This window comes from Chamaea fasciata, unplaced genomic scaffold, assembly GCF_029207755.1.
Source record: "Chamaea fasciata isolate MVZ Bird 193981 ecotype frontalis unplaced genomic scaffold, bChaFas1.0.hap1 SCAF_3, whole genome shotgun sequence".
NCBI lineage: Eukaryota > Metazoa > Chordata > Aves > Passeriformes > Sylviidae > Chamaea > Chamaea fasciata.
Window position 1 is genome coordinate 73,110,674 of NW_027094088.1, and position 15,699 is coordinate 73,126,372.

Consider the following 15,699-nt stretch of genomic DNA (forward strand, 5'->3'; position numbering starts at 1 on the left):
CTTCTTATCTCATCTTAGTTCTTGGATAAAGATTTTATATATACATATATAAAGCATGAAACACACTTGCAGGTAAGGATGTACCTAAGAGCTGTTGGATGGAGGTTTTGTCGTGTATTACAGCATACATAATTTTTTGGAAATAGGTGTATATTATAGGTATATGTAGATATTCATGGGTAGGTATATAGGTAGATATTATTACATCAGATTTCAAAGATATATTGATTTTATATCTCCTTTAGATGGATAATTTGGATTAATTCTGCAATCTGTCTCTATTTAGGCATATCATGCAATGGGGTAAAGATAACAGAATCAGACTGAATTCTAGCCAGTCTGGGTTTTGTTTTGTTTTAATTTCTTCTTGTAGCCTAAAGCTTTGGCAACTTCTGGTGTGTTCAAAAGCAAAGCAAACCCCTCTTTTTATAGTAAACATAACTCCTGGTCTGGTGAAGAGTCACCAGCAGTAGGGGTTATTTTAATGGACATGCTGTATTACTTTAATCTAAGCCTTTCACCATCTGTTGTGCCTATAAGAGTGAATGCAAAAAGAGCATATTTTACATTTCAGGATTACATTAGTAAAATGTAAGATAAAAGTGATTTAAAAGCATGCATATGTTTTTAGTACAATGCAGCCTGCCTTTGTGATTTTTTTTTTCCTCATGGTTCAGACGCAAATCAAGAGAAAAGCTGCTAATGCTGATGTAGTGAAAGTTTTTCATGGAAAAGAGGACTCTGTGAGGATTTCACCATATATTTAATGTTTATAATGATAAAAAGCTGAATAGACTGCCAGAAAATGGTATATCTATAATATCTGTTGTTTGAACATCTGGGGTGGTGTCTGGAGCAGGCTGATGTTGCTGTGTATGACAAGATCAGTCCTCAGGCCAGTGAGACACCTGTAGGAATGAAAGGTCAGGGAAAAGAAAATCACACAAGAAATATTAGATTGCTTGCTGACCTAATACACTTCCATGGACGCTCATAAAGTAAGCTTCCTTAGACATGGAATTTATATCTTCCTATTTCCTTGTCTCTTTAGCCCTCCTGAAGTTTTTCTTCAGATGAAAATGCATCAGTGATGGCCCACAGACCTTTTCTTTGTCAGTGCTAATCCTGCTGGTGTGCTCTCACTGTGATAGTACACTGGATTACCACTCTGGAAGACATTTCTAATTTTCAGAGGTGACAATTCAGTTTCCAGGGACCAGCTGGAGGACTATTTAATTTATGTTTTGTTGGTTTTTATGCCAGATGACAATTCAGAAATCACCTGAAGGGATTTCAGATGTTGCCAGTTTGAAGTTCTTTATCAATATCTGCTGATTAAATTTTGTCAAAAACACAAAAGTAATAAATTAGTTTTGCCTTCTGACTCTAGATAGAACTTAGACAGCAGAAATTAGCAGAAAATAAAACTTTTCTGCTGAGACATGACTGGGATTGAAAAAAAACCAAACTGATTTTAATTTGCCATAATTTTCATTAAATCTGATTCAATTTTTTATGGTCTTTCATCACTTGACATATGGGAGCCTAATTCTGACTTGAGAGATAGTGTTTCCACTCCCATTTCAGTAAAGCAATATCTTTGATCACCCTTTCATTTCTCCCCCCATCAACATGTCACACATGCCCATATTTGTAGTCTCCACCTGTCAACATCCGATTCCCAGAAGAGGCAGTGGTTGGACCGCAGCACTAGAGGCAGTCTGTGGGTGACAAATAGAGATGTGGCTGGCTTTAAAGTGAATTAAACATATTTTTGCCCTGTCTCTGCTTATGTTGCACCTTAGGAGTAAGTGGTCATTTCAAACCTTAGCAGAAAATGTGGGCCACAAACAATTGACTGGGTTAATTTAATACTGTCCATGGCCTGGCAGCTTCCATGGGTCAGATCTCAAATAATCTTCATTTACATCAAGTACAAAGAAGATGAGTCAAGTATTGTTGGTCTTCATACATGGTTATGTGACACCACACAGTGCATTTCTAAACATATACTAAACATAAACCCTTTGAGATAATTTCTCCTTCTTTAAGAAAATTGCACAAAGGCCTTTTGTGATTAGGTTGAAGATAAAAGCAGAAATTGCACCACATTTCAGTTAAATGAAGATATTCCCTTCAAGAGAACCTACATTGGGCACTGAAGTGTCCTTAGAAAAAGAGAACTAATAGAAGAATATCTACTAAAGCTACAGGAAATTTAGAGTTCTCACCTTGGAAGATTCTGTGGCATTTATTATCATAAAAAATAGTCCAAAAAGAAATTTCATTATAATATTGTTGGAAATTAATTTTCCTTGTCCTTCTCACAAAAGAAATACATACTAGGAGTTTTGGTTTTAATAAGAAGATAGATGAACTCTTGACTTTTCTATATTTGCATTTCGGCTTATACAATATAATATTTCTGCTTAACTTTTAAAATTAAAAAAATCTGGTTCATAGAAGTCAAATCCAAAAAGACCATTAAAAATAATTCTAAAATTAAAACCAGATTAAAATGTATTTTTCTTTTTTTATATTTTTCATTCTAGATAAAATATACTAAGTGTCAATCTTGCTAATATTTTCTGGTTTTTTTTGGCTGGAAACTTAATTTTATCTACACAATTTTGTAAAAAAGCTTATAATAATTCAGCTGTTATTTATGAAAGTGTCTTTGTGATTAAGCAGTTTGTAGATGTTAGATCTGAAAGGATAATAGAAGGGACAGATGGTCCTGTGGACCACATAACATTGTGGTGACTGAATGAAGTTCCTAGTTAGTGTATGTTGAGTTATTGGCATTTAAAAGAACCCTTTTGTGGCTCTGTAACTATCTAACCTTCATGAAAATTCATGCTTGTCCTATCCTCTCTAAACCTTTGTGATGAGTATCATGGTACCAACTTTCTGACCTCCTCCAAGTCTACTGCTAGGCTTGTTGCCTATGAATATTCTTCTGAGAACTAATAACAAAGTATAATTGACTTACTCAAAGGCATGACCCTTTTTTTGTTTCCTTTAAATAACCTATCATGTTCATAACCTAAACAGTATTCACAAATATAAACTAGAATACTGAAGAAATGCCCAATTAAATGCCAAAAACTCTACTGATGTTGCACAGATGGTTTAAGTTTCTGTAAGTCAAACATCTGGTCGGTACTTTCGATTGGTAAGTGCATAAAACCTTGATCCTGGCTGATAATGAGGAGTTTCATAGCAACTTAATCTAATGAAAAGGAAGGTAACCTTATGTTAGGTCTATTAAAAGAAAAGGCAGAGTGGGCATATGGAAGGTGAGTGATGGAATGGGAGAATTCCAAGGTTTCATGTTGTAATACATTGATTTGTGACATGAGTGTGCAGTGCTGAAGAGGTGAGCATGTACAGCTTTGGTCTCATCCCAGTCCATAATCATGGGTGAAATTGATTTAAAAATGTTCCGTGAAGTTTGACAGTTACAATAAATAAAAAGATTTCAAAAAGAGATAGCTAAATCCTAGGAGGTTTAATAAGCATTCTTTTCCTTTCCCAAAAGCTATGTAAAAGTTTGAAGCATTCATTATTAATATCTAGAAATCTGTGACATTTAACTTAACCCTTACTTCTCTCTAAGCAAATGCTCCGGCTCTTATTCTAACTAATTTTCCAAATACCTACTAGTTGCTTTTCTGTGTTTGGAGGACCCTGGTTTAGTGAGGGTGAAAAATGCTCTCTCTGCCTGCTTTGGTTAACAGTTACCTTTACTGGAAAATAGTTTCTGGTATTTTCATTGTTCCTGTATTGCAATGGAACTGGGATTTTTCCTACATATCTGCCATCGCTTTAGAGCTTTGCCTTACAGAAATGTTGGTAGTGCAGAATATACAAGAAGCTTTCTTTTCCCTACTAATAAGAGGAAGGAAGTTCAAAGATACAACTCCAAGTAAGAAAAAAATCAACAAACAAAATATGAGGAAAAGAGAGTGAACACTTAGAAAAAAACCCTTCAAATACATTCAGTTTCGATTTGACATGTGAGAATGCTCCAGGAGCAGTGTTATTTCAGTCCCTTTTGGAAGTGTTTTGCTGAAGTGCATTGGAGCACCTTGACTGAGCATAAGCACAGCTTTCAAAGCAACAAGAAAAACCTGGATATACTAAAAATATATTGAATTGCAACGTCGATGTTGCTGGGCCTAATATTACACATCATAAAGGAGATGGCTGTTAAGAGCTGACATGGGATGTTTTAGATTTTCATGAGGTCTGTCCTGTCATCTGTGAGCTCATTACAGGGTGTTGTACAGGAAAGGACCGGGAGCCCAATCAGAAGGTGCAGACATGTGGGCACGCTCACAAAAAACACGCTATCACATACATACTCTGCCTTCCCAGCGCAATTACTTGCAGATTTCACCCAGGTGTGGTAATTTCCATGCTGCTTCTCCTGTTTTGCAGTATTCTGGATTTCACACTGAGAGATCCGAGTCTGACCATGAGAGCCAGTGGGGTGGGAGCCCACTGACCGACACGGCTTCTCCCCAGCTGCTGGAGCCTGGGGACAGACCGAGCTCCCAGCACCACGACGTCTCCTGTGCCTACAGACAGTACTCAGACCGCAGCGCACTCTGCTATGGCTTCGCACTGGACCATTCCAGGCTGGCCGATGACACGCATTTCCACACTCAGGCCTGTGAAGGAGGCAGATGCGAAGCTGGCCGGTATTTCCTTGGCACGACACAGCCGGGAAGGGAGAGCTGGTGGGGCTCTCGTTCAGCATTGCCTCTGACTAAGTCGTCCCCTGAGAGCAGAGAAGCGTATGAGAACAGTATGCCCCACATAACATCAGTGCACAGGATTCATGGTAAGACATAACAAGGATTTGCAGGAGCGACGCCATCTCAGCTAAAGCAATATGACAGAAACATACAGCTGTCTATGTGAAAGATGGAAAATGAGATGCTTTGGATGTGTGTTCTTGTCTCAGAGATCGCATCTGTGGAGATGAGGAATACTTAGAGTTGAGTTTTATAGTCTGGCTTATATGAAGCAAAATATAATTTTGCTGTATTTTCATCAACCCGTGAAATTAAGATGGAAACATGTGACTGGTGAGATTTTAAGCATGATCTTTAAAATGTAAACAAAATAATCCACTTGCTAGAAAAGTCATTTTTATTCAACTTAGGATCAAGGCACTTCAGATGGAATGTGTTTAGCCAAAAATTAGAGTTAAATCCAAGCTAGATATTAAAAAATCTTGAAAGTTGTTGGAGAAATTGTTCTCCAAGTGACGTTTTTCCCTACTGGTTATTACTAGATTCTGTATGATTTGATGTTTATTTAAATTTGACTATTGAAATTAACAGTTGTTTTTGGTTTCAGACATTTATCCTCAATAAAAGCCAATTTGCATCTCTCCATCCTTTCAGCACCAAGCCTGAAATGTTGTTTAGTTTCTGACAGGTTGCAAACTCAGTGCATTAGCACATTTTCAGAGCTTGAAGCTAATAAAAAACCACAATGAAAGCCTGATACTGGGTTTGGAAAAGTCCAAAGGTCCTTGGTTTTAAAATTATAAGCTGAGTCTTAGAAAACAGTAACTGGCCCTAAAGTCAGAATTCAAGGTTTTAAGGATGGATGCAATATAAAAAAAAAGTTTTACTCCAAATAATCTATCAAAACAAATGTTGCCTCTAAAGAACTCATAAAAGCAAATTACATTAGTACTATTCCAACATTAGCACTATTCCATTGATCTGCAGAACAAGGCTTTGTAAACAAAAAAGAATGTTCTGTTTTGCTCCAATCTGAGGAAAATTATATTTAGATTAGAAAAAAATTATTAAATAGCAAGCACTAGGAAATACAATCAGAGAAAAAAACAAGAAAGGAAAGGAGCAGAAAATTTTGCCGATGAGGACCATTCTCAACTTTTCCTGTGGAACATGCCTCCTTCCTTGTGTCTGTTCCATACTTCTGCCATATTGTGTTTTTCTAGCTTTTTCTTCTCAAAAAAAAGAGAAACTAGCAAAGTATGATAATTTTCTGGCAAATTTTATGCATGATAATTCGTGCTGAGTGTAGAAATATCATACCGAGGTACAAATGCAAAAGGGCTAGATGTTAATTCCATACCTTTATCAAGAATAATTAACTCAAATGGATAATATAATTTGGTTTTATTTTGTTTGGCTTTGCTGTAATTTCAGGTGCTTCAGGTTTGGTGGGTTTTTTTTATATCAAGTGTTACGTTGTTCAGTAGGTCTTCAGTCTGCCTGTAGCTTTGGGATAAAAACCTGACTGGCCCTGGCATTTTGGGTCCTGCTGTTAAGAGGATGTGAAGGATAAATTCATGCCCATGATACTCCACAGTTCAGTACTTCCCCAGCAGTGGCAGGATATTTTTATTGTAAAAGCCCATCGCTGATTTTTATAGTGAACTGTGAACTACCACAGTGGTAGTGGTCTGCAACCCAAACAGCTCTGTATGCCCTGACCCAACACAGAACAGAGGAAACTTTATGTGCTAGTCTGAAAATGGGTTTGCTTTGAGGAGTACTGTCAGCCAACCCTATGTGCTTCATCCCCAAAGAGGACTTTGTGTGTGCCAAGACAGAGGCATGAATAAGTAACCTGTGCAAGCCCTACACATGCCCTCCTTCAGGAATGTATCTCAGCAAATCAAGCCCTCTATCATCATGTTGACCGTTTAGGTCTTGGGGTCACTCAGTTTCTTCCTGGTGAGGACTGACAGGTATGATTCTGTCCTTTCAGCTACTTGCAAGCTGAACACCTTCTCTCATATGTATATGGACCTTATTTTTTAAAGAGAGGTAAGAATGTAGTCATATTTTCCCATTTCAAAAGAAAATATTTATGCACCGGGATATGACATCATATTTTTACAGAGTCCCTGTCTAGCAGCTATGGGTTCTTGAGCTTTTGAAGAAGAGTTCCTTCATTACTTGTGGTTATTTATTGTGTAACCTGCATAAAATCTCTACATAACCACAAGCTGTTTCTCAGTGCTTTCTCTGTTTTAGCTCTTGGAAAGTTGTATGTTTGTAATTCCCTGGCATTTTTTAGTTTTACCACGGCCCAAATTCAGTCAGACTTTGTTGATGCCAAGAGGTAGTAAGGGGCCAGGGATCTGAACACTGGCATTGAGGGCACTTTGCCATGCTCTGGGATACCCTGCCTGACCTCTAGCTGCTCTGAAAGATAGGGCTGCTTTAGAGTTGGTGCCATACCTCCTGGGCTTATGCAGGTGTTTGGCTACCCAAGAGTATATCAGGTGGCACCATACACCTGCATTGCTTAGATCTCTCTGTATATTTTCAGCTGTGTTACTTGTTTCAAGTGGAGACACTGGAAACTACAGTTTGTCACTGAAAAGCAAGGGATTTTTTTTTGGTGGCTGTTACGACTCACCTCTGACTTGATTTTTTGTGTGTGAAATAAGGTTCAGATTACAAGTTCTTCAAGATCACTTGCCTCCTTAAAGCTCAGTGCTTGCTTAAACCTCCTTTCTCCTTTTCCTAGGAAGAGGACACTGGGATGAAGACAGTGTTGTTAGCTCACCTGATCCTGGCTCTGCCAGCGAGTCAGGCGACCGATACCGTGCTGAGCAGTACCAGAACAGTCCGCATGAGCCCAGCAAAATTGAAACTCTAATAAGAGCCACCCAGCAAATGATTAAAGAAGAAGAAAACAGGCTACAGCTGCGGAAAACCACTCCTGACCCACTGGTCTCCATTAATGGCACAGGGAAGAAGCACGCTATCTGTTTTGCAAACTACCCTCAGCAGCAGTTGGCAGTGGACGTCTGCCGCGTCCCAACAGTTGCCAACACTCCTCCTTGTGAACACATCCAGCAGCGAGACGGAAAGATTATGAGCCCACATGAAAATGACTATGACAACAGCCCCACAACACTGTCTAGGATAAGTAGCCCCAGTTCTGATCGAATATCAAAATCTAGTTTGGTACTTGCTAAAGACTATCTGCATTCAGACATGTCCCCTCATCAAACCCAAGGAGACCACCCAGCAGCCTCTCCAAATTATTACAGCTCCCACAGGCAGTACTTTGATAAGCATGCTTACACACTAACTGGATATGCCCTGGAGCATCTATATGACTCTGAAACAATTAGAAACTATTCACTAGGCTGTAATGGATCCCACTTTGATGTGACTTCTCACTTAAGGATGCAGCAAGATCCAGCACAAGGACACAAGGGAACATCTGTTATAATAACTAATGGAAGCTGACACTTTTTTTTCTAAAAACTTTTGTGCTTAAAAAAAATGACCTTTAAGATCTAACTGGAAGATATTATATGTTTTCATGCCCTTGTCCTTACCAGCATTTCCCATTCCACAGTGCACTAGAAAGAAGAACCTAATGTTTGAGGGAATAAGTTAGTTAAAACATGTTACTTTAAAAAAAAAATGCACTGGCATGCAGGGTTAGAGTAAATGGAGCTAAACTCAAAGTTAGTGCCATGCATGCTGAGAAGGATAGAAGAGGTCCAGGCAGGGAGTGCTTGTGGCAGGCTAACAGAGCAGTTTATCCACATTGTGTAAGAGGTGCTTTTTGGAAACACTGCCAAGGGCAGATCTTTTGAACTGCATAGGTACCAGGCAACAGAACTGCTATGCACGCTTTTCACACAGGAAGTTGGGATGTGTTCCTTCAAAATGCACAACAAAATATGTACTTCTGGTGATTTATTTACTCTCCAAAGGCCAAGCATGTTATGCTGCTGAATGGTATCACGCATCCATAGCTGACCTATATAAAATCAAAAAAAAGGAGAAAGAAGAGAGAACTCCTCGAATCGTTATGTCCTTGTGTACTCACAAACATAGCTATCTACATGTGCTTGATTGGAAAAGAGTCCTTATGATTAGTCTGGTCAAATATTTACTTCTAATGAATTAAAAAGAGAGGGATGTTCTCACTGTAGTTTTGAGGAGAGCAAAGGGCTTGCTTGTCTTGCTGTAGAGATTGGAGACGGTTCTTGTGTTTTTGAAAGATTGCCCACGGTGGGTAGTGGAGTGAAATGGAAGAAAATTGCCTGGAGAAGCAGGGACAATAGACTGGAATTAGGAGTGGTCCAAGATAAACAGTTAACCCTGTAGCTGTGTATGCCATTTAGTAATAATTATAAAATAAGGAAAAGTGGCTGAATAATTAAGAATTAATTTAAAACACAGAAGGAACTCAATAGAATCATAGAAATATTGCTTTAAAATACAAATGCAGTACATAAATGTAAAAATAAATGAGTCAAGAATAGGTAAAAACTGTTTGGCTGTTTGTCTAACTTCTGATCAAATTTTGGAGTAAATTAAGAGAGTATAGAGTATCATAACTACTCTGTCTGAAACACAGTAAAGTAATAGGCATGACCTTGATAAAGAAATATGAATTCTCTTCTTGATTGCAGCAGATAATTTAATGAATATCAGAAAATATTATGGATATTAAAATCAGCCGTATGTACATAAAAAAGTAGCAGGAAATCAGTGTTCTAAGGAATTAAATTGTATTCAGAATGTTGGTGTTTTCAGGGTCTGTCCTATAGTTATACAAGACATCAAAAGAGACAGAGGAACTTTTATTTAACTTTTAATAACCTCGTGAACAAAGAGACCGATTGATTGGAAAAAAATAAATGCAAACATATGCTAAAAATGCTAAATAGGGCATTTGCAGTCACAGTTGCTAGACCTGTCCTTTTTTTGTATGGCATTTATATGGTCACAAAGTTGACTGCAACAGGAGGGACCACTGTTCCCTCTTACACCAATGTGAAGGAAAGAGGACCTGAGGTGGTTACTAAAATGAGATTAGCTCTAAGACTAGCTTAATTTGTAACATTCAGAAGCTCAACATATGGGACTAAGTCATCAATGGGACTAAATATAAACCAGCATGCTATGGGTGGGTTAAAAATACTGTTTCCAAATAAAACTAATCAGAAGCAAAGGCTAAATAATAACATTATAAACCACGTAAGTAGAGATATACTTGAAAGCAGAGGAAATTACCTCTCTGAACTTGGAATACTGTATATAGTCCTGATCACTCCAAAGCAGATTGTGAATCTTGAACTGAGTAGTACCTTACCCCATAAGCAAGCTTTGTTGACTACACTGTGATCGTTCCTGGTAAAATGCATGTTGAACACAAGGGAGAACAACACAGTCTGGTCTTTATTATCTAAACCTCGTAACAGAAAAGGTGGAGCAGAGCTCAGCAAAAGATAAAGAGAATGAAAGATCTAATAAAAGCTTTAAATAAACTGGATCTGTCATCTTTGTAAGGGAAAAGAGTAAGGGGTAATGTCGCTGATGTGCACCAAACTCCGCACAGAGGAGAGATAAATAATGGTCTAAAACTATTTGAACTAGTGGCAGAAATGAGAGACAGGGCATTGAATGATAGCCAAGGCAAAATGAGAGCAAAATGATTTGGCAAGAACTTCATTTGACTCTTGGCCAAATGGATAATGAAGGTCATAAAGAGAAGCAGATAGAGATTTTGTTTGTTTTAACAACAAGGCAAATAATTGAGGGGAAGAAAAACATTGACAATTGTTAACTCAGAGGAAGAAATGGACCAAAATGGACTTATTTCAGCCTAACAATTGTATATATTCCTAAAGCATAGGAATAAGAAAGTATTTTTGATAAATTTAGTTCTGGATACATATTTATTTCACTTGTTCCTATGAATGATATGAATAAACTTGTACTTGGAGTCTCATTTTACAGTATTAAAACACAATTTGCAAAGCGAATTAGGAGAGAGGTACATGGTGTCATATTATCCCTACAAGTACATATAGAACCACGCCTAAGTGTCAATATTATTTTGTACTACAGAAGAGTCTCCTAAACCGTTGGAATGAATGGGGTTTTCTCAGCACTCAAGTTTCTTGGGATCACGAAGCACTCTTGCTATCAAACTTTTAGTTAGAAGGCAACAGAGTTCTGCAGACCAGCTGCAGTTCCCTGGCTGTGGTCTAATGGCCACAAGCAGTCAGGAAACCACACTCTGGTGACTGTTGCATTTGCATTCTGATGGGCACCTTTGAAAAATAGAAGACTCATAAGACCAACATGTTCAGCAGAAGATGATTTCACCTAGGGAAAAAAGCCAGTGTGCTATGCAATAAAAGTCTCCTATCCTTATTGACAGTGATCCCAAAACTGTAGTTATTTGTCCTATTTTCAGTAGTTCTAGTCCACTATAAATGCAAAAAAATGCACTGTAATGAATGGAATAAATCAGTAGAGATGTCTCTACATGCAGCCACGTTGTGCAACAAGCAAAGGTTGATGCTCTCTCTCCTCATGAGATTCCAGCAACTGGCAGTCCTTAGCACTTCAATACAGTATGCTGGAGATGGATGTCTTTTGTCAGCTTGTTTGCTATCCTGCTTCTTTAGATAGCCAGGAATTTCTTCTTAATTGACAGAAAGCATTGAGTTTTGCAAACATAGACTCTGCATGCTACATGCTACATGAAAGCAAGTCTGCAATCTTAATTATAGCATATAATATCACTGCAGCTCATATTACATGTGCTTTTCAATATGGTATAAAGCTTATTTTTTCCATTACATATTTATGTAATTCAAATTTTCATTTAGTATCCTTCAAGGATATAATATTTTTTTTATGTTTCTCCTTTCTGCAAATCAGATGGGAAGAAATACCTTGAAAAATTGAAAAATGAAAGGCTTTTGAACCAAATAAGTTTCAAATGTATCACATTAGCTAAAGGTTATAATTTTAAGTAAGGTATGTATGTTGTGTTTTGGAACAGAAACAATAGAAATTGCTGTATTGCATCATTTCTCTAACATAATACTGTCTAGCTATTAACATGAAATTAATATTTTGCAACCACTGCAAATACAGAGTGACCACAGCTCTTTCAAACCATCTCTTATTGATGTGAGTGGATGGTGCATTATGGTTTTTGTGCGTTACAATCTTAGTGTATCTCTTTTGTTTAAAGAAATTAAAACCCCTCTAGTCTTTATATAAAATCACACCCCATGGGCATAGAGTTTGTGATTTTTGGACAAATTTGCAAAGCAATTCTTAAATTAAAAGAAGAACCTTACTCAGCAATTTGTCCCATTTATTGAAGTGGGAATATTTGTGGAGTAAGGTACTGCTTAACATGGGCAAAGGAAGGAAAGCTGTCTTCTGATAACAGATTTGAGGGTTGTTTTGTAATTCTTTTTTCCTTAAATGTCCAGATGTGAGTATAGAGCTATGGAAGATAATAACTCTAATGGCTGTGTTTCTATAAAAGAAGTTATTTATGTTCTGAACAAATGAGTGCATCTCTCCCAGCTGAAGAGCCCCTAAAGTATTTCTTAAGCTTTAAAAATGGTTTTTGTTGATCTGTCTGCAATACCGCTGTGGGTTACACAGTGAAATTCTCCTCTTTTAAACTCTTTCAATCACTGTTATCTGAATCTCATCTTTGTCTCCACACATGCAGCATTTGTTAATTTATGTCCCTAAGTATGTTAACCCACCATATGTTCATGTATGCAAGCATGCTGAGTGAGTTGGAAAAAATAAAAAGTCGCATACTATTTCTGGGAAAGGCACAGCCGCCCCAGAAAATAGCCTGGCTGTTCCAAAGGTCAGGTAACCTTTCAGTCATGGAACAAAGCTGTGGCATACACATTGGTTTCAGACCTTCTGCATACAAGCCTGCGTGTAACAGGGATTATAGCAGACAGTTCCAGGATTAGAGCTAGCTATGTCTATTTTAAGGTGGTTATAGTTAATGTCTGGCAGCAAATGGATTCAGGCCCTGCTCTTTCCTTGAGTTGCAAGTTTACTTCAAGCAGCTAAGAGCCTCAAGGCAATACAGGCTTTGTTATTATTGTTACAGGGACAATGGTGGATGAACATACTTTCCTGTAGGTATACTGGCTTAACTCCAGATAGCTCCATGGTGTGGACGAGAAACTGTGTTATTTGCAGTTAGTATTGATGGTTAAATATTTCAGCTGTGTGCACTGAGAAGCTAAAAAACCCACCCCAAACCAACCCCAAAAACAACAACAACAAAAAAGGAAATCAAAAAACCTCCAGATTTCTGTAGCCCTTCAGTTTTGGAAAGTCTTCTAGAGGTATAGTGGAGGATTTAGCTGTTCTTTTGAAGACCAGAAAAATGAAATAGTCTTCTTTTCAGAACAGTGAGAGCACTAGTGTGATTCCATTTCACATTTCCTTAGGGCATTTATTAATGAAAAGAAAATGCTGTGACATTAAACTTCACTGCGGCATTTAGCTTATGTATGCAAGAGTTCTGTAGATAAATCTGGCTCTAAGTTGCTAGGAATATATCCTTTATTGAAAAGAGTTAATTTATGACTCCATCTATTAAGCTATATTTGAAAGGAAAGATCAAATTCAAGATGAAAAAAGCTTTTTGTCTGGTTGCATTCCCTATTTAATTCCCCTCTCACACAAATTTCTTAATCTTTCTTATTGTTCTAGGATTCCAAATGCCATTTTAAAATTTTTTATTTATCCCGATTTGATCTGCATTTATTATTTTCCTTTTCAGCTACTGATGCAATGGGAAGTTTCAAAGTGCAAGAAAAAATCTCTTTCACATAACTCAAAATGTTTGCACCTTTACATTCTAAGGAATTAAAGTCTATTAGAAAAAGTACGTTTAGGGCACTGCAACTTTTTCCCAAGGCAAATATTTCAATGCATAAAATATACTAATTTAACAAAAAAAAGCACTTGAGGCATGATGAAGAATTTCATGTTTGCTTTAAACCAATGGTTACATTTATGGACAAAAAGACACAGACTGCCACTGTTTCAAATACCATGCTTTGCAATGTAAAGGGTCTAGTGACATTGTAGCATAACATCTGTAGTTTTCCTTTGGAATGTAATGTAGAAAATATAATTTAGCTATGTCAACAATATCTTGCAAAGTGTTCCCATTTATAATTATTTATATTGTAAATATCTTTCTGAAGTAAATTTGAAGTTAATGTGCATAAGATGTATTTATTATGTGAAGATTTTTTTTGTTTGTTTAAAATATAGCTACCAATATGCAATTTTTGTCTGTTTTTCTAGATTTTTAAACTAAGGATCGTCCTATATAGTATACATTTTCAGGAATCTATTTTATGAGAGTATTTCTTAGCATTGGGAGGGGACAGGGTAAAGTAATTTATCGTGGTTCCTCTGAATCCTAAATTAATTCCTGAATGAAATCCTGAATCTTGAATGGAGTTTATCAAACTATGAAGACACAATGATAAGATACTGCTACCTCATTCAAGATGCCTCAATCTGCTCAAATATTATTCTCTAAGGAAGAACTTAATTAAGATTAATTATCTACTTTGTGAATCATCTGCCTTGTTTCTTGAAGCCATCTACAGCCCCTGTGCCTCAGCTAAATCAGCCTGGAGCATGAGGCCCATTGGGTGCTTAAAAGAGTGTACTCGAAGAGCAGTGTTCTGACTCAGGAGCAGGTGAGAAGTTATGCTAAACTGCACTCAGGCCTGAGAGCTGGCTATGACCTGAGGTTTTGTGTCTGGATATTTCAATTGACCCAGAGTAACAGGAGCCAATGTGCAGCATCTGAGCTGCTGCAACCCTTGCCTGGTCTGGGGTTTAGGTCCTTCTGGGCTAGAATTCTGAGTTACAGCTCTTTCTAGGTCAGCTTCTGAGGCATATAACCCCATACTCCCAGACACTGCCACTTAGTCTCTTCCCTGCAGGGAGCAAATGCAAGACAGATGGTCTCTGAGAGTAGTGGGAGACTGGTATGATGGTCAGGTGAGAGAGCAGCTTTCTCTGGAGAAAAGGGGTTGTTTACATATTTCCCACTCACAAGACAGAGCAAATACATAAGTATCAGGGATGTGATGCACAGAAGAGTCAGCTTTGAGTCTCAGGTAAATTAAATGCATAAAATGGAGATGCACCTCTTTGCTCCTGCATGGATGTAGGTTCTTGGTTCTTAGAGGCACTCCTGGGGACTGGGGAATACCCTGCAGCATTGAGTTAGAAGTTTAAACTGCAGTCATGGTGTGGGCATTTCCTATGGACTAATTTAGGCTGTCCCCCTCTCTTTGGCCTGAATTTTGGTCCTGGTTTTCTCATGCAGGTAGGAAATGGTGTCATTTTTTTCACCAAACTATCCTGTTTAGCTGTGCAAAACATGCTGTCCCTTCCCTTCCCTTCCCTTCCCTTCCCTTCCCTTCCCTTCCCTTCCCTTCCCTTCCCTTCCCTTCCCTTCCCTTCCCTTCCCTTCCCTTCCCTTCCCTTCCCTTCCCTTCCCTTCCCTTCCCTTCCCTTCCCTTCCCTTCCCTTCCCTTCCCTTCCCTTCCCTTCCCTTCCCTTCCCTTCCCTTCCCTTCCCTTCCCTTCCCTTCCCTTCCCTTCCCTTCCCTTCCCTTCCCTTCCCTTCCCTTCCCTTCCCTCTGTCTTCATAGGTGAGGGGTTTCAGAAATGCCCTTTTTTGCCCTACCTCTCTCTCTTTGAAGCTCACGCTGAAAAAGAGACACTGAGATCCACAGGGAGTCTTGAGACCCCATTGTTCTCCATAGGACAACAGTAGTCCCAGTTTCTCCATGTTAAGCACTGCAGCAAATCTGAGTATCATCCTTAACTCTCCGTAATTCAAGTCC

The 15,699-nt window shown here is 38.2% G+C and overlaps 1 protein-coding gene across 2 annotated transcripts in view; it reads left to right on the forward strand.

The window, feature by feature from the left end:
* Positions 1-11,308, forward strand: part of SIM1 (SIM bHLH transcription factor 1) — a 48,812-nt gene extending 37,504 nt beyond the window's left edge. For both annotated transcript variants that reach the window (XM_066179498.1, XM_066179497.1), the window contains 2 exons: positions 4,444-4,849; positions 7,531-11,308. In XM_066179498.1, the coding sequence (XP_066035595.1) occupies positions 4,444-4,849; positions 7,531-8,261 (1,137 nt within the window). In that variant the 3' untranslated portion in view covers positions 8,262-11,308. The remainder of the gene's footprint in view (positions 1-4,443; positions 4,850-7,530) is intronic.
* Positions 11,309-15,699: the final 4,391 nt, after the last annotated feature.